This window comes from Panonychus citri, unplaced genomic scaffold (genome assembly GCF_014898815.1).
Source record: "Panonychus citri isolate SS breed McGregor unplaced genomic scaffold, ASM1489881v1 Contig00140, whole genome shotgun sequence".
NCBI lineage: Eukaryota > Metazoa > Arthropoda > Arachnida > Trombidiformes > Tetranychidae > Panonychus > Panonychus citri.
The window spans coordinates 2,465,055-2,492,132 of NW_026515545.1; the positions used below are offsets into that span (position 1 = coordinate 2,465,055).

At 29.0% G+C, this 27,078-nt stretch overlaps 7 protein-coding genes across 7 annotated transcripts; 4 read left to right on the top strand and 3 right to left on the bottom strand.

Annotated features, from left to right (window-relative positions):
* Positions 1–308: 308 nt before the first annotated feature.
* LOC128394631 (uncharacterized) lies at positions 309–1,215 on the top strand. Its single transcript, XM_053354975.1, has 2 exons — positions 309–466; positions 543–1,215. Exons 1-2 carry the CDS (start codon positions 409–411, stop codon positions 1,130–1,132), a joined length of 648 nt encoding a protein of 215 aa, XP_053210950.1. The 5' UTR covers positions 309–408; the 3' UTR covers positions 1,133–1,215.
* Positions 1,216–2,783: 1,568 nt separating this feature from the next.
* Positions 2,784–9,667, bottom strand: LOC128394630 (transforming growth factor beta-1 proprotein-like). The gene is made up of 3 exons (XM_053354974.1): positions 8,584–9,667; positions 4,582–4,971; positions 2,784–4,228 (listed from the first exon to the last, which is right to left on the bottom strand). Exons 1-3 carry the CDS (start codon positions 9,446–9,448, stop codon positions 3,960–3,962), a joined length of 1,524 nt encoding a protein of 507 aa, XP_053210949.1. The 5' UTR covers positions 9,449–9,667; the 3' UTR covers positions 2,784–3,959.
* A 4,497-nt stretch (positions 9,668–14,164) lies between these two features.
* LOC128394721 (gastric triacylglycerol lipase-like) lies at positions 14,165–15,904 on the bottom strand. The gene is made up of 4 exons (XM_053355079.1): positions 15,301–15,904; positions 15,143–15,232; positions 14,477–15,064; positions 14,165–14,399 (listed from the first exon to the last, which is right to left on the bottom strand). The coding sequence occupies exons 1-4, from the start codon at positions 15,776–15,778 to the stop codon at positions 14,278–14,280; spliced, it is 1,278 nt and encodes a 425-aa protein (XP_053211054.1). The 5' UTR covers positions 15,779–15,904; the 3' UTR covers positions 14,165–14,277.
* Positions 15,905–16,911: 1,007 nt separating this feature from the next.
* LOC128394741 (ATP-binding cassette sub-family G member 4-like) lies at positions 16,912–20,677 on the top strand. Its single transcript, XM_053355100.1, has 2 exons — positions 16,912–19,099; positions 19,870–20,677. The coding sequence occupies exons 1-2, from the start codon at positions 17,244–17,246 to the stop codon at positions 20,201–20,203; spliced, it is 2,190 nt and encodes a 729-aa protein (XP_053211075.1). The 5' UTR covers positions 16,912–17,243; the 3' UTR covers positions 20,204–20,677.
* Positions 20,678–22,232: 1,555 nt separating this feature from the next.
* LOC128394960 (uncharacterized) lies at positions 22,233–23,550 on the top strand. Its single transcript, XM_053355337.1, has 2 exons — positions 22,233–22,428; positions 22,546–23,550. The coding sequence occupies exons 1-2, from the start codon at positions 22,365–22,367 to the stop codon at positions 23,208–23,210; spliced, it is 729 nt and encodes a 242-aa protein (XP_053211312.1). The 5' UTR covers positions 22,233–22,364; the 3' UTR covers positions 23,211–23,550.
* A 263-nt stretch (positions 23,551–23,813) lies between these two features.
* On the top strand, positions 23,814–25,621 carry LOC128394959 (mitochondrial ribonuclease P catalytic subunit-like). The gene has a single exon (XM_053355336.1). The coding sequence runs from the start codon at positions 23,902–23,904 to the stop codon at positions 25,528–25,530; it is 1,629 nt and encodes a 542-aa protein (XP_053211311.1). The 5' UTR covers positions 23,814–23,901; the 3' UTR covers positions 25,531–25,621.
* A 201-nt stretch (positions 25,622–25,822) lies between these two features.
* Positions 25,823–26,830, bottom strand: LOC128394895 (CAP-Gly domain-containing linker protein 1-like). The gene has a single exon (XM_053355268.1). It carries the CDS (start codon positions 26,828–26,830, stop codon positions 25,823–25,825), a length of 1,008 nt encoding a protein of 335 aa, XP_053211243.1.
* Between the last annotated feature and the right edge of the window lie 248 nt (positions 26,831–27,078).

Below are 27,078 nucleotides of genomic sequence, written 5' to 3' on the forward strand. Positions count from 1 at the left end.
GATTATTGAAAAAAAATTAATCATGTGTTTACTAATTGAAAAAAGATTTGATGAAAATTTGAGACTGACGTTCATTCTCATTCTAATGACAATCAATCAAATAATTGATATCTTGAACAATTTACTCGTTTAATTTGATAACAACATAAATTTACAATTTAACAACATATTTTCAGAACAAGAGTACTAAATGTACTGAGAGAGGTGATCAAATTTTCCATCAATGAAAATGTGTTGATTTGGTATTTAGACAACTCACAAGATCTCATATTGTAATGACAATCAAATGATAAATTGGATTGATTAAAAATTAGTATAAAAAGAGATGAATCTTAACATAGAAATCATAATCAATTTTGTTCATCTAAAATTAATTAGAAAAACAATAATTAACTGAATTTATCGAAAATGATCAAGTTCCTCGTTATCGCTTCAATCCTCGTTCTTCCAGCTCTCATTGTCTCAGGTAAAGTGTTTCTACTCAATTCTATCATTCTATTAGTCTAATTATACTAATTGTTGATTGTCTATTAATCTTACAGCCGATGAAAGTGGTGCCGTTACCGAACCCATTCCCTTGTTACTTTGGGCCGCTGCTGATCCTGAAGAAGACTCTCAAGCCGCTAAAATCAAAGCCGGTACTTTCTACAAATTCACCGAAAAACACCGAGAAGAATTCCTCAAATACTACAACAGTAATAACATCATTGGTGCTACTCTTTTCTTGAAGAAAAACGCTGAAGAATCAGGAACATCCGGAGTTATCTGGACTGCCGTTTTCGCAAAGATCTTGGCAAAAAAGGTCACTGGACAAACCGAGGAAAAGGAACACGGAGTCCCCTCTCTAGCTGCTTGGGCTGTTCGAAACACTGGACCAGGAACTTCATTGGCCTCTGTTGATCGAGAAACTTTAGTCTCCTACATTTTGGACCATAAACAAGAGATCTTGAAATTCATCTACTCCGGTGATGTCGATGGTTTAGTTAATTATCTCGAATCAAGTAAATCAGAATCAGGATCAAAGGACGTCGACTGGAAAACTGTAATCACCGATCTTAAGGATAATCGAAATTTATTCAAATACGCTTGTGGATTATTGGACCTTCAATTGTGCGATAATCTCAAAAACTAATCAATTGTAACAACTAATCGACATTCAATGAATCAACAGAATTCACGCTAACATCAAAAATTAAAATGGTACAATCAAATTAACACAGATTAAGATTGTTTTTATTCAGAATATACTCCATATACAGCGTATTCATGTTTTAGATCACCAAGGAAACTTAAACTTAGGACCATAGGTCACATAATCTCAGATTATTATTATTATACAATTAGTTACTCTGGTTAATTAACCAGAGCATCGGTTAAATAGACGATTTCAATATATGAGACTCAAAATTCAATGTAATCATTGACCTACTGAACTTTCAATTTAACGGTGAACAAATGACTTCCGATTGATCTCGAAACTGTTGATTAATCAAAGAGGCATTGACTATTAATTAAATCGCAATAACGACAAACAACCTTTAACAGTCGCATAATTTAATGTCATTTGTTTGATCAGTAAATGGTTTAGTTTGATTGAAGACAATTAAACGTATTTCATTACATTAGAGTCGATAAAACAAAACTACTGGTGAGTTAATTGTTACTCAAATTGTATCACCTTGCAACTTAAATTTTAATCATTACGATTTGGAAACCATTAAGATTATAAAAATCGATAACTATTGAGAAGAAAAAGAAAAATGTTAAATGATTAAGTACGGAAGTTAAATCAACGGCAACAATTAGACAAGTTTCACTTACCTTAATCAAGATTTTTCTGATGATCAGAATTAATATCACTAAATCAATCGGTAATTGGCCTAAACTTTGAACATTATCGTTAATACAAATACGATGATTACAAGAAATGGAAAACTAATATTCGGGTTTGATTAAATTGTGAATTAAAATGAAACGATGATAAAACAATTAAGTCTACCGATTAATATTTGATTGTAACTGATTAAACTGAGATTATTATTAACCAATTTCCAGGTCACAATTATCTCTCTATTGTAAAATTAAATGTCAATCGATAATTATGATCAAATGACAACTTTTTGATTGTTGACAATCAATTTGGACCCAATGAGAGGCTAAATTGCTCACCCTAATCTGATAAATATAAAAGGCGAAGCAAACAATTTAACAAATCAGTTGAATTGAGTGAATCAATCAAACAATCAAACAACACAATCAGCTGATTAAAGTTTTACGAAAAAAAAAATGTTCTCTTCAAAATTAATCCCAATTGTTTTGTTAATCCTTTCAATCACATTTACCATTTGCTTGGCAGGTCGAAGGTATCGTGAAGGTTTAATCCTTGGCTATCTAATGGGATCCCGAAGTGACCATCATCACCAACACACTGTCCCATACCCGATTTAGTATGTTAATCAACCTTGACCAGTGTTTAATTGTGATTCTAATTGTTTAATTAATCATTTAATTTCTTCCCATCAACAGTTTACCTCACATGGGATACAGTTCATGCCATGGATATCACTAATCTCTTTGGTGGATTAAGATAAACCAGGAGAACTGATTAAGAAGCCAAGATTTGATTGACTGGATTAACCATTGGACAAAAATGAAAGGATTTAAATGGTCAAACAATCAACTAATTGTTGTTAAATTTAAAGTTACCATTCTCATTGCGATCAATTGAAATTGTGTAAGTTTTATATATGATTAATTATTTATGTGAAATAAAAAAGCAAAAATTTTAAACAAACAATTTATTGGTTATAATTAAGATTCTTGTTAATAACTAATGGTAACAATTTAAGTTAATCAATCAATCAGAATTATTTTTTTTTCCAAAGGGTGTGATTACAATTAACTAGAGTTTAAGTTATTGTGTGTGAATTAAATTAAAGAGATTTTTTCATTTACTATCATGTCAATTAAATCAAGGGGATTCCTTGTTGGTTGATTAGCTGATTATGATTACTTTCAATGTAACAATTTAAGAGCTAATTTATCATGTAAAGTTAATTTTTTACTTTCGTCAATAATTTTAATCATCCTGAAGTTTTTTTCATTGATTAACAGGTAATACAAATTGTAATTGAGTATCTATATAATATAAGGATTAATTTTCTTTTGAAACAATTGATTGTTGATTGTGATTGTGATTGTGATTTAATCCAGTTGATTAAATTGTTAATCCATTTTGAGCATTTGATGCTCTTGTTTCTCATTCTTATTGATTATCCATTGATTGATTAATTCACTTGTTCACTGAGTGAACTCAATCTAAAAAAACAAACATAATTGAATATAATTGCGAGAGAGAAAGTCTTACAACTAATCAAATTAATTAGTTAATTGTAATTGAGAAAATATAATAATAAAAAACTAGAGGAAAAAAAAAGTTAAAGCGGCAAATTAATTATTCAATTTAAAAGGCTAATCAAAATATCATTTTCAAATTATGATGAAAAAGTTAATTATTGACTAATTGATTGGTATCAACAATTAATTATTTATCTTAATTGGGTAGACGTCATAATCAGTGGATTAAATTGCAATTGACGTGAAATAATTTAATTTGTTTTCCTAAATTGTCTTCATCTCAATGAATTAAATGATTATATTGATTGATAATTAATTTGTGTAACTAAATTATGTTTCTAATGAAGAGAAGAATCAGAAAAACAATTCTAATTAATTTGAACTCGATTAAATTAACTTAATCACTTTTAATTTCTATCAATGAAATTAATGTTATCTTTCCTTATTATTATTAGCAATTATTATCATTATCTCATAACGGTGTCTTAATTGTTACTAATAGAAAACTGAATGAAATTAAATCAAGAATTGTGTTTGTGTGTGTTGATTAGGAAAACAAAAGGATGAAAGATAATTAGTTAATTAGTTAGTTGACTATTGGATTATGAGCACCCACACTCTTTGACAATCATATTGGGAAGTTTAGATGCTACAACATTATGTCCCACCCAGTATAATATTTCCAAGGGTTCCAGTCGAGTTGGTGTACAACAGGGTGAGATTGAAGCATAAGGATTGGCGATCCTGTAACTGTCCATAACATAGGAATGGTACCAACTATAAATATCTGGTGTTTTCATGGGCTTTGAACAGTCGCCTGAACAATAACCTGCATGATATCCTGGGGGTGAGATAATCCATGAATCCCAACCTAGAAGAGTAAAATTAACATACAATTGTTGAACACAACAGTGTTTAAAATTGGGATCACATGTTGATGGGAATTCACGTTTCATCCTTTTCAAATTTTTGGGTCTCGTTTTGATGATTAAATAAGGAAGATGAGCATGAGATCCTGATGATGATGATAATGATGATGATAAACTTTGTTTGGTGTTGTTGGTGATGATACTATGGGTGGGTGATGAACGGCCTTTCCAAATTGAACCGTTATTTTCAATTTGATTACTAGACTGTTGTTGTTGTTGTTTGAGTTTGAATTAACTTTCATTTTGTTATTCGATTTAATTTCATTCTGATCAAATAAGAGAAATTTAATTTTACCTTCACACCCGGAACAGTCAATCATCAAGGATAATTTAGTTCTAGACGGGAACCAACGTTGTACCTCAGATGTTAAATCAAGTTGTTTCCATCCAATTGATGCTGGTACTTTTTTCAACAATATACGATCAAAGTAAACTCCTTTGATTGATGTTAAACTATCACCAGTTAATTTAATATTATTATTATCTAAATTTGGAGAGGTTGATATGTTTCGAGCAGCGAATATGAATAAACTAATTTTTTGGCTTTCCAATGGTTTCCTATGAACTTTATTCATCTCCCATGGTTCAACTTTAACCCATAATTTAGCCGATATAACATCCAATAAGTCAATATTGGTATTTGGTAAAGTAAATTCCAATAAAGTATGTCCATTAATTTGAATACCTGTTAAGAGGATAACAATTAAACAGATAAATTAATCAGATAAACTAAGAAAAGAAAAACTTTTTCATAGAAATTAATTTTCGTCTATGTAGTGACATCTATCGGTGGAAAATTGAAAATCTCGAACTTTTTATATTTCTGTTGATAATAATAAAGATTCAACTTGAAGTAAAATTATCAAAGCTAATCAATCAAATTAAAATTTATATAATTAGTTAAACTTTTTTTTTTTACTTGATAATTAACAAGTTTAGGTGTGACCAGTGAAATTTGATGCCATCGACCTGGAATCATATATACAATGAGATTGAACCCTTTCATTACCTGGGAAAAACTAATGACAACCCAACCATTTAATGGTCTCAAGTATAATCAATATAATGAGAGGAATCAATTTTAATCATAATTAATTAATAATCTTTCATGTCTGGTCAAAGGGCAGGTAGAGAAACAATTAATCTATCAATACCATTGACCTAAAGTTTAGGAACAATTTAATGCATTTTAATTAAGGTTAATTGTTATCGTGGGTAAAAATTAGATGAAAAGGGAAAAAAGTTTACAAACTGTTTAATTGTGACAATTAACTGAATGATAAAGTTTAGTTGATTTGATAAATTGTATTAATCGATACGTGAAATTTAAAAATGAACATTAATTGTCAAACATAATTGAAATGCTTAATTTTTTGTTAAGAGAATTAGTTATAAATATAAATTAGATTGATTGGAAAATAATTAGAGTATCAAAAACTGTTTACAATTAAGAAGGAGAAAAAAAAACTAATCAAAGAATCAACAAAAAAAAACATAATAATAACAGAGGTAATTAAGTTAATCATAATAGTTAGTTAATGATAACGTATCTTAATATATTAATTGCAAGAATAAGTAAATTGCTTATAGATAATGTGGTTTCCCGTTGAGTTGAGTCGATAATCAATCAAATTGTGGTTTAATGATATTTACAATTAACTTGAACAAGTCAAAAAACAACAAAAAAATCAGCAAATTAATTCATGTTTACATGTTACTATCATTGGAGATTGTGATTCGGTTGATAATTAAAATAAACATGATAAGTTTTTACCTGTGCTCAGAATTACATTTAAATGATCACAATTTATTAATCATCGATGAAACAATCAATATAATATGAAGAGAGAGAGAGAGAGAAAGTCAAATTAGCAATTGGAAAGCAAAGTGACAACAATTAGCAAATTATTTGTAATTATTGGAATGAGGAATCAATTGATTGATAAGATTGAGCAAGGAATTAAAATTTGTGATTGTAATTAATTGTTGATTAACAGAAATTAAAAGAAAAAGAAGAAGAAAAATGAATCTTGACAAAACATTAAAAGAAAATGCCTAAGGGCTAATCAACGTTCCCGAAACAAAATTCAAGTTTTTGCGAAACTTTTTCTTACGAAAAGTGAATATGTATTATACTATTCTTGTTATTATTATTATTGTTATTATATTGAACTGGTTCATTCGATAGATGCTTTCTAATCACAATTAAAGTGTTAAATTGGATAATCATATTTACCTTTTAAAAACAACAATTAAGCTTCGAGAAATGGTAAAGTGATTTAGGGATAATAATGGTTGTTGATGAAGGAAAAAGAGAAGGAAAAAAATTGAAAGTTCAACAATTAAAAACCCAACCTTGATTCACGATAATCTATCATCAATTCATAGGGTTATTCATCTCAATTATCTTCATTGATTCTGTCTAAATTCACGATCCAGGGCGATCAGAGTCCCAATAGAAATTCATCTAATCATCTTAATACAATATTTCTATCATTTTAACTTTTTTTTTTCTTCTATTTTATTCTCATGTTTCATTATCCAAGGCTGAGATTGACAGAGGCGTTCGGCCTTCATCTCATCATCTTCATCACCACAAATCATCAGAAATCATCTTCAACTATGTAACATAAACAGCAGAGAAGAAGAAAGTTAAATTGTTACAATTTAACTTTCTTCTTATCGATTTCAAGGCTTCATATCATGTTTAGTTTTCTCAAATTCTGATACAATTCATTCATGTCAGATGAACCTGTATGTATGTATGTATGTATGTGTGTGTGTGTTTAACATGATGATGATTTTGATGCTCAAATTGCTGCTCAATTATAATTAACTTTTTTTCAGACTAGACTGAAAATTCAGTGAAAAAAATGATAATGGAACTGAATTAAAGGCTTTTCCTTTTTTCTGTCTGGGATTCAGACATTAGACATGAAACGAACCTAAAACTTTCAATTGTCAATCAAATTTCATCAGGTGAATGCTAAATGATTAACAACAACTAGAATTAGATTAATTCTCAATATCATTTATATATATTTCATTTAATATATTGATCGTAATCCAATATAATAAGTATATTCAAGTTCATGTTCAGTTAATTACTTAATCAATCGTGAATACTATTGATCAGGATCAATTATCTTTCCATATTAATGAACATTGTTGCTCATTTTTAATAATAAACAAAAAGGTAAAGTGTATTTACCTTGCTAATTAACCTCAATATCATTGACAATACAATCAAATTAAACATAATTAACCCTTTAAATTTACTTTCTCCATTTGCTTTTTAATTACTATTAGTGTTGTTGTTGTTGTTGTTTAATGTTTAAATTGTAATTAGTAAGCTAATCATAATGATTAAGGTATTAAATCCAGTTATCCATTTCTACCATTGATTATTATTTTTAATTATGATAATGATAGAGTTTAATTGTAGCAACTATGAACTGTTCAATCAACAATCAAGGTTTAAATTCTGGTTTCTAATTAGTAAATTATTGTTTTTTAAACAACACAATTAATCAAAAAATTATCCATCCAATTTATTATAACTGTGAACAATTTTTACCAGCAATTAACTAAATTAATCAATAAAATGTTAATATCTTTTCAATAATCAATGATAAATTACCAACAATACAATACAAATCAGCCTGAGGTATATAATTTTTGATTGGGTAAATGATTAAACTAATATTAATTATAATAATTTACTAATATGATCACAATTTAACTGTCAACTTAAAAAACTTGATAATAATTTGGTTAATCTTGTAATTAGTAAATTGTACATTTCATTTGTTTGGTAACAATCAATTGAATGATTTGTTAACTTAATTATCATGGATCATAATATTAATGGTGAGTAAATAACATAACTGATTAACTTAATTGTTTAAATAAAATTGTCATTGATAAAGATAATATATAACAATCAACTAAATTGTCTCTCGAGTAATTTTAATTGCTACAATCATAATATATATATCATTAGGAGAGTAACAATTAACCTGATTGGTTTAAATTTTAAATTTTCAACAATTTAAAAAAAGTTAATTTATATATATTCAGATAATAATAACCTTCTCGGATAAATCATAACAATTAACAATTAATTTCTAATAAATCAAACAGATTAACCAAGAAATTGAGTTGAGTTATTATTTGCAAGTAATAATCAGCAACAATTAACATTAGAATCATTTAAAATTGATTAACCAATTGGTTCAGAGGATAAACTAAATTTTCTGGTTAATTAGTGAAGTGATTAATTAAACAATTAACTTACCAGGTTCAGGGAATGAAATTATCTCAGATGTGGTTCCATAATAATCATCAGCTGATTCTGATGAATCATTTTGTTTATCTAAAGGATGTTGATTAGAATTACTAATTGATGATGATTGACTTTTACCTAAATATGGTTGACTTAATTGTTGTTGTGGTTGATTAAAACCATCATTTGGCGATGAAATTAAAGGTGATGAAGATAAAGATGAAAGTATTGATGATGATGGTGAAGAAGAAGATGAAGTTGAGATGAAAGATGATGATACATCATCTCTTTTTAATTGAATAGATTTAGATTCTAATAAAGTATCAATTACCATTGAATCAGTTAATTGTGTTGTAACATTGGGTTTAGTATCTAAATGTAATTTAGATAGTATTTGATTTTTAATTGCTTCTAATTTTAGTTTAATAAACAATTTATCATCTAAAGATGCACAACCAGCACAAAGTTTATCACCATCACTTTTAATCAATTTATTAATCCAATCAGTTGATGATAATTTCCTAGAATCAATCTCATCATGATCATTAATTAACCTGGAACCATGATGATGCCGATGACGATGATGACGACGACGACGATGATGATGATGATGATGATGATGTTGTTGTTGTTGTTGATGATGAGAGTCTATTTGGTGGTGATGATTATCGTGTAATTGTAACAGTTGATTAGTTGATTGTTCTAAAAAATTATCTCCAAATGAATCAGAGGAAGATGAAGATGAAGATGGCGATGATATTTCTCCATATACATTAGAAAACCGAGTTAAAAGAAAAGAGAGAAAAATTAATGTTTTAATTACATTCGCTTTCTCTTCATTGGTGAGATACCCGAAGATTAAAGTTGAGGACCGCATCACTTAACCATCCAATTTGATTTATCTAAAATTAATCACCACCACCACCTCCAATCTAATTAACGAATTAGTTTATTTTCTAATTAATCGATAAAAAGTTAAAACAAAAAAAAGAACAAGGTAAAAACTAAATTAACCTTCTCTCTCCGCTCCCAGACTCTCTCTCATCCTCTCTCTCTCTCTCTCGGTTACTTTTTCTCACTCTCTCTCTCTCTCTCACTTAGATTCTACTCTTCTAAGTGACTGTAATGAGGAAATCAACCCTTCTGTTACCGTTAACTGTCGGGATAATAATGAGTGAGAGAGAGAGAGAGAGAGAGAGTAAAAAAGAGGGAGATGATCACCAACTCACTGGAAAAGAGAGAGAATCAGAGAGTGAGAGCAAATTGTTTCTCTCCTTTTATCAATAGGTGGCCATTTGATAACTATTAATTTAAAGGAGGTTTGGGTTTCCAATTATATCGCCTTAGTATCTTTGTCAATTGTTGACCAGTGATGGACAATCAAAGGTAAGTCATGTTTGATTGTTTTCAAATTTTTCTTCTCACCTTCATCATTTATCTTAATCTTTACTTTTCCACCTTGATGATAATCACTGATTGGATAATAACAAATAACATCTTATTTTATCACTTCAATTATCATCTTCTTCTTAGTAACTAACAAGTAAGTTGTATCTTTGATCGTCCATTGGATTTCTTGTTTCTAAGCAAAAAAACTAAACCAAAGTAATAGCTTGTCATTTAACCCCTTAGGCTATTTTCAATTTTGCAAATTTCTTCTTCTTTTCTTCTCTCTCTCATTTTACAAGTTAAATATTTCACTTAGAAACCCAATCAATTGAAAGATGAATAGGTAAATCTTCCCGGAAATAAGATGGACACAGAATGACCAATATTCATTTATTAGAATTCAAGTTTGCAGATTTTCATGAAGAAAATTTTAGTTTGGTTTAGTTTGCAGTTAACAAAAAAGTTCCACTTGTTATCAAGTTTATATTCTGTTATTCAATTAAATTAATAAAAAGAACGATAATTTAATTAATCTGAATACCTGAACCTCCCGCTTGTCATCCGATCATTTGTCATCATTTTAATGATCATCTTCTTAAATCGTAATTGTTAATAGCCAGTTCGAAGTCTTGTCCATTCAAAAGAATCGCTTTCAGAATCGTTCTGATATCATATTCATCATCATCATCATTAAATGAACACCTATGATTATCATCATCATCATCATCATCATCATTAGAATCTATTAATTAACAATTGAAATGTCATTTCTCATTTAATGTTACAAATTTGAATAAAGTTTCGTTGCAACGATTGTTACATATAAAACTTTTTCCATGTTAATTGAATTAAAAGTGCATATTAATAAAAAAAAAGGTTAATTCATTATTGTAACACAGCGGATTCTATGATTAACTAATGATGATGATGATGATGATGATGAGAGGATTGCAATTTAGGACCACCCTGAAAGATGATAGATAATCATTTTCTCATTTGTTTCCCATCTTATTTCAAGATAAAAACTCAGCATGGATCAACCATTAATTCCCGATGGCCTCGGACGCTGAAAGTTAACACATCGGCATTAGTTTATTATCCAAGACACTTTTTCTAATGCTAAAGACCTGATGATTTTTACCTGTTGCGAGGCGGAAAAAAATATCTTATCTTCATCATCATCATCATCATCTTCATCTTTTGATTGGATTAGCAAAATGGATCAACATGATTAGAGACAATGAAAGTGATGTTATAACATATTAACCATTAGCTTAATCGTTTATTAAATAGATTAAGATTATAATCTTGCCTTAGGGTTAATCATAATAAGAAGATGTCTTTTAATGTTTTTTGATATTTTATTGATCCAATAAAACAATTGGTCAGGTACAAATTGTAACAAAAATTTAATATATGCTTACAAATAGCACGTTAATTATATTGAACAAAAAAAAACCATTAGAATTGCTCATCATCAGTAATTAAGATAATATTTAATATTAATGATAATCAAGAAACTCTTAGGCCTTGTATTCATCTTTTCAAGGTTTTCATTAACTTTTTGCTGCTTCTCTTGATGCTTTCTGATGATTATGTTGATTATTTATCCTTGAAACTGGATTAATCGATTATGATTAACAACTTTTAACAAAAACATTGGAATCTTCAATCTTATTATATTAATATTTTATTTTCCTTTTCGCGATTTGCTATTGAAATTTTCAATTCTCTTCTTGGTTAACTGGGCCAAAGAATCAGCATTCACATTGAGAACACCAAGAAACGAAAAGAAATATCAATCAATATTCACCCTGATTCCTTGATTGTCACCATGATTTAATGGTTAATCAAAGTTTTAACACTTAATCACAACATTAGAAAACCTTTTTCTCTCCTTTAATTGTCCGTTTTAATCCTTTAGCAATTAGTTATTAATTTCTTCTTAATTGTTTCAACTACTTCTCGATTTTCGTATCAATACTTGTTCTTGTTATTATCACGATTAAGTGAAACTTTTGGTAGCAATTAATTTATATTATTTATGATTTAAAAGATTAATTAATTAAAGTGTTAATCAGATACATAACGATATGGGAAAAATTAAAAAATTTCATTCGATTTAAGTTTAATTGCTTATATATTACAATCTTTGGTAAAATTAATTCTTAATCTTAATCTTAATTCAGTTTTAGATTACGAGGTGATTAATTTTTAACATGTTTACAATCAGTAAATTGATTTTACTGTTTATTTTTTAAACTTTGAAACAATTATCAAACTCACATTGAAGGCTAATTGTTGTGATTTAGAAACAGTCTCAAGTAATTTAGTTTGAAATTATTTTGCAATTAACTGATGATGAGATGAAATATATGTGAAAATTGTCAACGTTAATCAATAATTGTCTTGATCATAATGATCAGTATTTGTTAAATTGTTAAATCATCTCAATGATGATAATGATAACCATCAACCTTTTATGTGAAACTAAATCAAGTCAGAAATTAACTAATTGCTTCAGGTCACCTTGCAATTAGATTGAAGCGAGACCAGAAGCAATTGCTAGATAATTATGATTTTATTATAATTTAATTCTCAAACTAAATCAATTGTAAATTAATATGATTAGTAAACGAAAATAGTTAATTTTAATTGTATCATAGCTTAAGATGATTTTGTTAATTACTATTAAATTTAGTCATCCATTTGGCTTTTAATTTAACATCTAATTTAATAATGAATAAAACAAAACAAAAAGAAAACAAAATTAAAATTAATTTAGTTATGATTGTTGATTATAATGATAGTTAAGGAATAAGATATTAGCTAACAATTTAAATATTGTAATTAAAGGGTTGATTCTGATTGATAACGATTAAGTTTTTTTTTGGCTAAAAGAATAAGAAAAAAAAATAATTTAAATGTTTGATTACAATTTAGCTTAATTGCTGGAAAGAAAGACCAAATTAAACTTAAATCAATCAATGTAATTAACTATCATTTGATCATTTCACAATCTAATTTTCCGTCATAATTAAGTTAATTGTGATTTTATCTCCTTAATTTTTATTGTTTGTTTTTTTTCTGATTGAATATTAATTCTCAAACAATTTAATCATGATTAACTTTTTTTATCCAAGTTAATCCAGTTAAATTTGCAACTGATGAAGTGTTAATTGTTAATCGTTGGTAAAATGATTGATTTCATCTAATTAAATGCATTTAATTTACTCAGATTTCCTTTTAAATTTGATTAATAATCTATTTAATTACATTGAATAAAAACTCTAAATCAATCAATTATAATTGCCATAAATGAAATTCAATTTCCTATTGGCAATTAATTAATTGTCTACAAATTTAATTAGTTTAAAAAAAACTAAATTGACATAACTTGTTCATAGAGAAGGTAAAACAATTAATCTTAATTTAATTAACTATATGATGACGGTAATGATTGTTTCAATAACAGAAACTCACCTATTACTTATAATAAGATGTCTCTAATTAATGATTAAGTTAATTGTTACTCAATAAAACTTTTAATTTTGTATAATTAAGTTTCTGACGGTTGCGCCATCTCCCTGCTGATTAACACAACTTTTAACTGCTCATTTTGAAATTTAGTTTAATTTTTATTCTGATAATTAAGTTAATCATGATTAAGATAAATTTTGATAAACATAACAATCATTTCTGATAAGTTGTCATTCATATAACTGATACTCAATGTAACAATAACTCCTATTCCATTTGGGTGCAATTTCAACAGAAACCCAACTCAACAGTTTCTTTCGTCATTTGCACGTGAAAAATAACGTGCAAATCAACAAATATGATCATCAGGAGATTAATTATATTTACTTTGATTTACATGAAAAAACAATGATCCAACTTCAATGATTTAGTAGTAATTGTGAGAGAAACTTTGATTTGTATCATTGATTAGACTCACAGAAACTTATGATTAAACTACAAATTGATAGACAATAAAGTAATAACAATCAATAACAATCAATATAACAATCATTGGTATTGTTGGCAATATTTTCAGCCATTGATAATTAACCAAAACAGTTATCAAAATCGTATGATTGTTGGAACAATTAAATTCAATAGGAAATCAATTCAAATATTGTTTCATCAAAATCAGTTGATTGTTTCGTTTGATTGTCAACATGATAAAATTATAATGCAATGATTTATCACTTATACTATATTTTAATTAATAAAATAAAACAAATATTTTTTAAAAATAATAATACATCAAATTTTGAATGATTGATATTGTTAAAATGAGAATCCATTGATTAGTTAATCATATTTCTTAATTATTTCCAACATTGGTTTATAAGCTAAATTGTAAACATCCATTGCCCAAATGAAGTCCAAATGACTGAACAAAGGATCAGTTACACGATATTCAGTGAAAGGAACTATTAACAAAGAGAAATTAAAGTTAATTGTTGCAACTAAATCATGATAATTAAGGGAGGAAATTTTCAATTGTTACCTTTCAATGATTTTCTCAATATTTCAACATCCTCTGGATCAGCTAATGGATCGTTATTTGAGTCGAGAAGGATAATCGATTCAGATTTGATTGCACCTAAATTATATTCAGGTGGTTTAATTTGTCCATATTGAGCGAGATTGCCTAAGGCACCATAATCAAATTTCAAGAATCCCTTGTTGATTATATTCTGACCGAAATGAAGTAAATCCCAAGCTGAGGTTCCACCTAAGGCTTGACTAAAGTAAAGGGGAACTCGGGTGAAGTTTAATTGAGCAGCATCATAACCACAAACCAAGAACAACGATGATCCACAAGCTTCACGAATAACGGTTTTATCGCAAACTGCCTGAGCCATTATGTCAACCAGAACTTGGGGTAATGTTAACTCACCACCAAAGGTGAAAAAAAAGTCCATCAATCCAGGTATTTGGGTCAAGTATCGAATCGGTGATGTTATATGTTCAACATGAGCAATTGGAGCCATTGCAACAAACGGAGATACTTTATCGGTATAATCAGGCCTTTCGGCCAAAAACCCGAACATGACTAATGTACCCTGAGAGTGACCAATCCAACCAAGAGACTCTTCAATATAAATAAGTTAATCAAGACACAATTATTAGCAAATTAATGATCAATCTATCGAGCAATTAACACAATTACCTGCACCAGTTTTTTCTAAAATATAATCAATGAAAGCGGGAGTATCGAAAGCGATCATTTCATCAAATGAAAATCTCCAATAACTTGAGTCTAGAGAAAGTTAATTGAGAAAAATTAAACCTTCTAATTGTCTAGATGGTCAATTGATTGTTAATTACCTCGTTTCGGGTCAAGTTGAGTATGATTCTTTGAGAAACAATTTCCCCTTGAGTTTACAATCCAAACATCATAAGCGAAATTAGCTAAGAGATAAGCTAAATTGCGACCTTCGTAATTTAAATCTGCTTTAATCTGGTCAACAGTCCAATCATCGGCTTGACCACCTAAAGAATTGGTTAGGAAATGAGTTGCTGACCCAAAGAGACCATGTTGAAGTACATAGGGTTTAATTGTCTTTTTCCCCGCTTTTTGAATAACGGGATTTACGATTCGATAAGCGGTCAAAATGTAACCATCGGAAGTGGTCACCCAATGGGTTTCACAGATAAAATTACGAGACTCAATTAATTCACAAGGAGATTTACCAATATCCGGATCGTTTGCTGAATAAGACCATTCACTTTGTGCACATGCAATCAAATTTAAACTGATCACAATTAAGCAAATACTATGGACGATATTCAATTTGATTGACATTTGTATTGGTTTCGCTTTGGTTTTTGCTTTCGGCTAAAATGTCAAACTTTTCCTAACGGTAAATTAATAAGCAATTAAGTTAATTGATACAATTGAAACTAATTGGAAAACACCAAAGTCATTAAAATTTATCCCATTCATTATTTATACAATTCAGTTGATTAGGATAAACGATTTCATTGATAATCATAATCATAATCATGATCAATAATTATTGTGATAAAAAAATTGTTATTTCCCATTATTTGTTTTCATTGATTTAGATTGATTTGTTAACTATTGTTAGACAAATTGATTTGATTGCATTTACATTTTTCTCTGATTAATATTGATTGTTTTTCATTTCGATACCTGATAATTAATCAATAATCATTATTGTCATTGGATTGGGATAGACCAAGAACACTAATTAGGTTAGATTATTGTTAATTTGATTAGATTAGTTGAATGATGTAAACATGAAATCATGAGAGGTTATAATTAATGTTGTAATCATTGTTTAATTAAAACAATTTAATTGATAAAGTTGTCATTTATTAAAATGATCAAATTATGAGTAAATTTATTGTCAACTAATTTAACAATTTAATTGTAAGTAACAGTAATAACCATGACATAAGCAAATGATAATTAAATTAGTTTAAGATTTTAATAGTGTAAAAGTAAAACAATCATTTCCCCAAAACAATTAAACAATTGAATCAACAATTGATTATATTGACAAGTATTCTGGTTGGTAACAATTAACAACTAAATTACGGTTAAATCATTAAATTAAATCTTAATTCACTCCCTTAAATTTGGCTCAAAAGTTATTGATTACAACTGATTGAACAATTATTAGATTAAATTGTTTGATTAACTTAATTATTAATAATTTGATTACAATTAAGATACACTTGTTTTCATTTTCAACCTGAAGATGGCGCTAAAAGCTCAATCTAATTAATCAAATTGTAAATTGTTGATATTTAATCAACTGTGTTAACAAATTAAGTTTGATTGTAACAATTGAATACAAATATAATTTTCCCATTGTTGATCATGTATTTAATCAAGTTGAAAATAAGTAGTTGTATAAATGACAATAAGACTAATAAGTAATTAGTCAATTGTTCAGGTGGATTAATTAACAGGGAGAGAGCGAGAAATGAAAAAAAAAAATCTGATTAATTTGGACTCACGATCAACAATTAACTAAAAACGTCAGCAACAATCAACTAATTTGATGTTTTAATTTCATTACAATGAAATGGAGCCTCTGATTAAAGTTAATTGTTTTGCCAGTGGTATTTTAAAAAAGTTAACTTATAAACATTGGTGACAATCAATATTCATTTTAATTGATTAGTTTTTTTTTTAATTGTTTGATATGATAAAAGTTTAACAATGATCATGATATTACATTGATCGTCAATTAACTCATCAAAAGTAACTATTAATTGTAACTGTTAAGTTTATCACCATGATTAATAACAATAATAATAATAATAACAATAATCTGGTTAAATCTGTTGAAATTAATCCCAAATTAACTAATCGTGATCCCAATGAGTTAATCTCATTTGATAATTATTTGTATTGTGAGCCAAGTTTCAGTGTCGATTGGTTTAATCTTAATTACTCTGTTTACCCAACGATGGTTGATAAATTAATCAATCGTTATAAAGGTAAACGTAATTATGAAAACTTGAATCAACCTTTTGGTGTGAAAAAAATACTACACAATTTAAGTGGATCATTTCAATCAGGTAAATTGTCAGCAATCATGGGACCTTCAGGATCAGGTAAATCAACGTTAATTGAATGTTTAGCCGGAATCAGGGAGAAAGGGCTTAAAGGTGATATCATGTGTAGAGGTAAATCCAAAGTAACCAAATCGTTTATCCCTCAAGAGGATCAGCTTCATCAGGGATTAACTGTAAGAGAATCGTTAACTTATTCATATGGATTAAAATGTGGATCTCGATTAAAAGAGAAAAATTCAAAAGAGAAAACAAGAAAAGTTGAAAGTCTCATTAATCAATTACATCTAATTGATTGTTCAGATACTGTAACTGGAGTAATTTCTGGTGGACAAAAGAAACGAACCCTAATCGCCCAAGAACTTGTCTCAAAGCCTGATATTTTATTCATTGATGAACCAACCTCAGGATTAGATTCATTGAGTTGCCAATTGTTGATTAAATTGTTACAAAAATTGGCTTTCCAATCATCCATTGCAATCATAATCACCATTCATCAACCCTCGGCAAAGATTTTCAATAATCTTCATGATGTTTACATGTTATCATCAACGGGACAAGCAATTTTTCATGGTTTACCTCAACAGGTAATTCCAACTCTTGATTCAATGGGAATCAAGTGTGATCCCTTTAATAATCCATCGGATTTATTGATTGAAGTTGCTTTCGGTGAATATGGATTAGATTGTATTGATAAAATGGTTCATTCGGTTGACTCGGCTTCTAAAGTTTCTTATGGATATTCAGATGATCAATCAGAAACTAAGCCTATTTTCAATGAGAAATTAACCCTTTCGATATCTAAATATTCATGTAAACCACTTTCCGATTGTTACATTTACTCTGAGGCTCCTTTTTTCGCCCAGTTTAAATTGCTTTTCTACCGACAATTGACCATATCAGCTCGAAATCCATTCTCTTCTTCGGTTCGATTTTTCTTTGCGATCCTTTTGATTGTCCTTCTTGGTGGAGTTTACTCAGGTAAAGGTGTCTACGATGGATGTGTACCCGATATAAATAACTCGACGCTAACTGACCTTTCATCGATTAGAAAATCGATTGAGCTTTACACAGTAAATACAAGAGACAATGCAATCTCTTTCTACTTTCTATGTACTTTTATCACCTTGACCAATATCTTACCAATGTCCGTTCTTATACCCCAAGAGATGAAACTATTTCGTAAAGAGCATTTCAATGGATGGTATCGTACAAGTGCCTATTTTTTAGCTCGTAACTTGGCTGATATACCGTTCATCTTGATGAGCGTTGTAACTTGTGTTACAGGGACATTTGTGTTCACCGGTCAACCATTTAGCCGATACATTGATTGTTTATTCATTTTCACAATACTTGCATTTATCGCCTCAACCCAAGGCTTCATCACCGGAATTATCTTTATGAACGATACCATGACCTCCGTTGTTTCCGGACCAACTTCCCAGGCCATTTGCCTCCTATTTTCAGGATTTTTCAGTCCCATTGAACTAATGCCCTTACCATTGAGGTTGTTTTCATCTCTATCATATCTAAAGCATGGGTTCATTGCTTATACAATTGCGATATTTAGAGACAGGTAAGAATTACAATCGACAAACTAAAGGGTGTTTCACTTAATTTCAGACAAAAAGGGAAGTTACAATCAGAGTAACTCACCATAGATTAAGTAAAGATTAAGAGACAATTGGTAAAAAAGTGATAATCACAACGATTTTATCATTTCTTGACCATTTTATCAACAAAAATTCAATTTTTATCTTGATTTACATTTAATCTCAGGTAAGATACGCTAATTGTAGCTTCCCATTTTGTCTGAAATTAAGTGAAACACCCTTTAATTTAAAACTCTCCAACTTTTTGTCGATGGAAATTAATTCATCTCATTTCTGTTGGACAATTTACTTACTAATAATATAGTTTAAGTTAATTGAGTTCGAAAAATGTCCAAAATTATTATTAGAATTCGAGGAAAGTTTTCATTTCTTGGTCATAATAATAATAATCATGATGATAATTAAATCATGATAAAGATCATGATTAACATTGTCTCGTTTGTAACCTTGACTAGAATTGGTTTTAACCTTCATTGTGAAGCTTAATTGTTTGGAAAAAAATTTAATTTTACCAAATACAATTAACCTAATAATAAATGAATAAGGCTAATGATTATGCTGATTGTGATAATGAATTAATTGTGATAATCTTGTCCCAAATTTATATATATTAACATAAACATCAACTTATCCTAATCCAATTGAAATGAAAATTTCCAAAGACAAAAAGTAAATCATTGTTAATCTTGTTTAATATTAATTTGATTCTAATTCTAATTCTAATCCAATTTAGATGCAATCCTGAGACACTTGGGAAATTTGCTGATCTTAAATCTCAATTAGTTAATTATCTTGATACAGTGTTCAAAGTGACCACTGCAGCATTGGTCCAGTTATCTGAGGATAAAGAAATTGAATCATTAACTAATGAGACAACTACTTTGAAAGATACAATTGTTGACAATTTAACTTATCAATGGTTTAAAGAAAACAATCAATCAATGGTTTTTGATTATTATCGATTACAAAATGCTTCATACAATCAAGCAATAATTGGACTAATTTTTTCACTATTAATTGGACAATTGATTGCCTACTGGCTAATCAAATTGCGAGTAAATTATTAAAACTGAATCAATTGTTTCCATTGATAAAACAATACCAATTAACTAAAATTGAAATGAATGATAATAATACAAATGAAATAAATGAAATAATCAACCATTAACGATGAAACTAAATCAATGACAATTGTAAAGAATCACCAGAATCATGATGGTTTATAATTTGGAGCCCCAACAACAATTTAAACGATTAACCAAAGCAAAATCATCATAACTAACTAATTTACTAATTATTAACAGTTAAAAGAATCACAGAATCAATAATAATAAGTTTATCGTTCATCTTATTATATTGATCACTATAAGAGCGACAATACAAACGTCACCCTTACAATTTAAGCTTAATCATTATTAGAATCATCATCATGCAGAGTAATTATCGTTAGAATGATTTGAAATGATTAACGATCAATTATAACCTTGAGTAAATTAAGAATTAAACTTGAATAAATTTCTTACACGAGACGATTGATAATAAAATAAATCTCACAGGCCGATGATCTGTAATTGATATGAGTGAGAGAGAGAGAGAGAGTGGATGAGGATAAAGATGAGGATGAGAAAGTACAGTGTACTCATGGTGATGAACTTACTCATGAATCTTGAATTGGAAATGATTAAGGGGAAAAAAAGTATATTTGATTATATAAATTGTGCGTCAAGATTATTTCAGCAAAAAGGATTAATTTTAAATCTGATTGTGAGAGAAGCCATTTACCTGATGATGATGATTTTCCTAAGGTGATAAACTCAGCAATCAACAGGAATTTTCAGTTAACTGTCTGTGAGTTGAATTCATGATTCTGATTCAGATTCTTAATTTACTCTTCTAATCCACCAAAGTGAATATTATTGAATAAAATGATCATCATTATATCCTAATCATCATCATCATCAGGTAGAAACAATTTAATCAATGTTGACCTTGAGTGATTTAAATTGTTTGATCTAACCTGTGTTTCTTGATTGCTGATTGATTGTAATATTAACAGACAATCAATTGTATTGACAGTATACATGTACATATGCTTATCGTTTAGTTGATTAACTAATTGTTGGTGAAAAAAAAAAGTTTTCTAAGATGATATCATTTCCGTTGATTGTTGGTTATCATCAACGTTAATTGTTAACAGTTTGATTTCTTCCTGCAAAAGAAATGATTAAATATTTAGACAATTAACTTTTCTTTTTTTATTTTGATTAAAAGGATAAATGACAATTAAGATACTGTTATATTATAAAGATTAAGATTGGAAACAATTAGTAGGATTAAAAAGGTCATGATGATAATCATTGTATTTAATTGTCACCATTAGTGGAGATGATAATTGTCACAATCAATAACTTTCATTTTCTTTGTTTTCTCAATCAATTTTGTGACAATTTGTATCTTTTCTCAGACAATTAACTGATTGTTAGACTAGATTTGCTTTTTGGGATTGGAAAATTTTGTTTTTAATATTCTTAAGAGTTTAATAGTCAATGTAAATTGTTGCAATTTAGCTTCTGATCATAAGGGGATTACCTGATTACAATTAAAATAAACAAAACAACCCAGAGACTTTTCAATGCCATTGATTAATTTTAATTCATAGTTTAATTATAGTTGAATGATTAAATCATGATGATTTAAATCATCATCATTTTCTTAGACAAATTTTAAAAACTTTGTAACTCATTTTTGATGAATGAAATTTTTTTTTTCTTCAAATACTCATTCGGATTCATAGTAATCATTAGGTAATTTAAATTACCTTTTACCAGAGTAATTAACTAATCAATGAAACAAAGAGACTAATTAGCAATTAGTTATTAGCAATTCAATTGTCATTCGTTTAATGGTTTTAATATGGAAAATGAATTAAGAAGAAAAAAAAGTTTCTCATTTAGTTTTCAAGGCTAAGGAGAAGATTTTATCTCCTCTCTCTCTCTCTCTCTCTCTCTCTCTCTCTCTCTCTCTCACCTTTAACTCCCATCTCATCATCTTATCTCACTCAATTTTTCTTCCAAAATCGATGATAAAGTGAGTCCAGTTTTCATTATATTCGTCATTTGAAAGTGATCTTAACTACGATTCACATCAACCAGCAAAAAATTGATTTAATTTAAATTCTTAAAGTTAATTGTTTCATATCTTCAAATTAATCAACTTATTTAAATAAAAATGTCTCTTAATTGTTTCTTAATTGCTACCCAACTGATCTCAATTGTCTCCGTAATCAATGCCGGTTAGTATAAATTTGAGTCAAATTTTTTTATATTATTAACAAAAATTATCTAAATTAACTCGTTAATTGTTGTTAAATATGATTATTGATTATTGTTTGATGATTTTATATACACAGTTCCAATTGATGTTGGTGTAAACAATTTAACCTCAGTTCCTGATCCAGTTAATATCAATGGTTCATTAACAGTCCTTGATACAACTATGGCAACGATTGATTTAACAACCATTTCATCAGGTAAAAATGATTCAAGAGATGGACGATCAGGTGAAGATTTAATTATTCCTAATCAAGAATCAATTAAAAATGAATCAAAGGAATCAGATAAATCATCAGCTATCAGATTCCCAAGGGAAGATGAAATTGATTCAGTTATGATTAACTCAACATCCACTAATTCATCATCAGTTGATCAGATTGCCACTAATTCACCTGTTGCTGATATTTCATTGGAACCCAATTCAACATTGATTGAAGGATTAGTCGAATCATCATCCTCATCATCCTCATCATCTTCCACCTCCTCATCCTCATCATCATCATCTATGATTGTTGATTTATCACCATCAACCTCATCATCCACATCAAAACCATCAACAACAACAACCGAACAATTAATTGTTGATTCAAGTTCCACTGTCGCTCCACGAATTGGTAGATCACAATCAGGTACAATCGATGATGAAATCAATTCCAATCTTAATGATACACTTTCAATCTTAACCACTTTATCCTCAATTCTTAATCAATCAACTACAAATGATTCAATTTCATCCGTTTAAAATTCTGACCGGAACCTTGACCATCCAATCAAACGATTATCAGCCAATTAATGGTTTCAAATCATTAATCTTTCATGGTTGATGACCAAGAATAATTTTCTTCCAACTATATAATATATAAACACAAACACAAACAATTAAGCTGAATAAATGTTAATCCTTGTTAATTGTTGATTGAAAAAAAAAGTAAATCAATTTATGGGCAAATCATGTAATCATTTAATTTCTGTAACATTTTTCTGGTCAAACAGATTTTTCTAATCAACTAAGACACTTCCACCAACTAAATTAAATCAATCAACTGTCTTAATCAACAATTAAATACAATAAACCAAATTAATCTCAAAATTATTCCTAATCAGTTGAAACATTTTTCACCCAAAATTTTTTGGGTTTTCAGGTTCAACCGGAAACAAAATGTTTGCAAATATTTTTTCATCTCTCATTTATTAATCACTTTACAAGAAAAAAAACTTGTCAATTGTAAAAATTGTGCAGTAACAATTAAGATAATCAACACAATCGGATTAAGTTAATTGTTGATTTTTCGTTTCACGCGCATGCGCAAAACGAATTCCAAACATGTGATTGAAATCATGTTTTCTTTTTTTTTTGTTGATTGAAAAGTTGAGCTTTTGTTTACCTTCATATTTTGTGTTCATTAACTAATTGTAATCAATTAAATCTTCAAATGTTTTACAAAAATTCAATTCGTTCTATTCTAAGTAATCGGTTTATCATTACTAATCAACCTAAATTAAACCTATTCAAGTTTTCCAACATTGATCGTCAACGGAAAGATTTGCTTGAAAAATTTGATGAAACAAATTCTGATGTTTACAATCAATTGAAAAAACTTAATTGTGAAAAAAGACAATTAGATTGGACGGAGATTCGAAATAACCTGATAAAGGAGCATCCAAGATCATACAATAACTATAATTTCGAGGTTCAATTTATGCAACACTTATTGAAAATTGGAAATCCAGAGGATGAGATAATTAAATCTTTCACCGATCATGTGAAGAACCTGCTAATCAATCAAAACAACAAAGTGGTCCAATGTCACCTAATAAGATTCATATTAACAATGGAGAAACGTCCGGATGTTGTTTACATAAAAGATGCTCTGGAAAGGATAAGTAAAGATCAATATTTCATCAAATATCCGGTCATTGGTAAAGCCTGGGCTGAATTTGCCAAACTATCACCAGAATCTTGTAAACAATCAATTGATTTTGCTAAAAATCACCTAGTCTTACAATGTGATGCCTTGGACACCCTTTCAATCAATTGTCTTAAACATCGGATGTTTGAAGATGTTGAAAATTTACTGACAATTTACAAGGAGAAAAGATTATCCGATCAAATTGTCGAGGAATGGATGAAATCGCTGTTGAAAATTGGTCCAGATAAACGTTCAAGTGAATTCGATAGATTTGTCAAAATACTTTGGATTAAACGTTTTCTTTACCAAAAATCCATGTTAAAGAGGGTGGAAAAGTTTTTACACTCATGTGGATATAGTTTCAAGTCAAGTTCAATTGATTCAGACAATTGTTCATGTAAAGAATGTGGATCACCAATGGAAACAATTAGTCAATCTGAAATTGAAAAATTACAAATTGGTGTTGATGAACGTCTTATAAATAAACAAGATAAAGTTTATATCATCTCAACACCAATAGAAGTGGAAAAGTTTAAACGTTTCATGAATTCCCATTCATCTGATCCATTTAATTTGGTTATCGATGGTCTCAATGTTTCCTATTATAATACATCAAGAACCATCGAGGAAAATAAGAAAACAAATACACTTTCGATAAAAAATCTTGGACTTAATGAAAGTCTTTACGAAACCATTGAGATAAATGATATTTTCAAAAGATATAAGAAAATACTTGTAATTGGACGTAAACACATGGCCAATTGGTCGTCGATCCTACAACTGAGAGCTAATCATCCTGATCAAGTTTGGATCTACTTGTTGGACAATAAATCGGAAGACGATGTGTTCACAATTGCCGCTGCCATTTCGAGCCTGAAAACTTACATTTGGACCGCTGATTTCATGAGACAATACAAGGGATTACTTGGCTCAGAATATGGAGATTTATTTGAGAAATGGAAATACTGTCGACAAATACGATTCGCCCCAGGGTCTAAACGAATACTTGAATTTCCAATCAATGTTGATTATGTTTGCCAATCCAATGGAAAAGGAAATTATCACTTTCCAATCAACATGAATATCCGAGTCGATAGTCAAGAACGAATCTCAGCCCATTGGATGTGCATTGGAAAATCAGCAATCAGATGATGATAATTACGATTAATTTTTAGAGAAACGTTTTTTTATATGTACAATTTGTTTAAATGAATAAAATTAGCTTTTGTTAATTGTCATTAAATTTACTCAGTTGCGGGTAAAATTGTCGTTTTAATGAATTTACTCAGCAGAGGAAAACAAAGTGATCGGTTAAAATATCTACTAAAAAGTGAACCCAATCAATTTCAAGTCAACAATTTAAACCAAAATAATTAAAAGGATAAAATGAACAGAAATTGACCGATTGCATGATTACATTGTCGATTGTTGGTCAATTGACCATCTAATTAGTTAATTGTTGCTTCATTCGTTGTAGATCATCATTTTTCCTTTTCTTTTCGTTGGAAATCATCATCATCAATTGACGATTAAGAGAATTGGTTTGAATTAAAGCTTCTCTCAATGCCTGATTACCGCTGTCCTTTGATTGTACATCTTTCCTCCATTCACCAATTACCAATTCCAACGTTTTAACCAACAATTTATTACAAGTCCAGAGTTTATTTAGCTCATCGATTCTCATGTGAAGAGCAATATTGTCAATTTGTAAAGAGACAACTTGATCACTAAGGTCACCATTATCTTCCTTGACCATAGTTAATTGGTCAACCAGCATATCGGCTAATTTTGATTTATCTGATCGCAATTGTCGAACATCATTTTCAATGGTTGAAATCCTTTGATCTAAAGTTGTCCTTGATTCTTTATTCTTACCCAAGTAATAGTTTCGATGGGATTTACCAAGACCAGAAGAGTCCAAAGCTCGAAGGATACCTTGTCTCAATTTTTCGCTGTTAACTGATGACTTAAGGTGATTAGATGATTTAATTGATTTACTGGGAGTTTTACGAATTGATGAGGTTAAAGTTGATGATGTACATCGAGTGGTTGTCGCTGTGGTTTCACCGTTAATCGATGAGGAAACGGTGGACGATGAAGTTTTCTCTGGAATTGGTTCACAGGTTAATCGATGGGGTCGAACAAAAATTCCATGGTTTGGTTGACATGAGAAATATTTAATTCCACCAACGGAACCATCGTTTTTACCAGAATTATCTTCCAATTCGATACCAGACCATTTACCTGAAGAGAAACTTGTCTCACCAAGGTAACGAATTATTCCCGGTTTGACACCGTTAACGTAAATTTTATCACCGATTTGGAAATCACCTTCACAGGGAGTCGACTTTTTTATCTCAGGTATAAAAAAGGATCCATTGGTTGACATTTTATCGGAAAATTGGGGACACAGATTTAATTCATTTGTAGAAACTGAATTACTTTGTATCATTTCAATTTTTTCATTCGCATCTATTGGAAATGGAAAAGGGAAAAAAGCGATTGACAAGTTAACAAGGGAAAAAAATTAAACAGTATGTTGAAAGATCAAGGTGATAATGACTGGGGAAATGTTAAATTACTGACAATCAAAATGAAGGTGATGGTTAATCTTTTCATTCGTTAATTTAATTTTCTAAAAATTCAAATTCAAATCACGCGCTTTTCATTTTGGTAAATAAACAAACTCAATGTAACCAA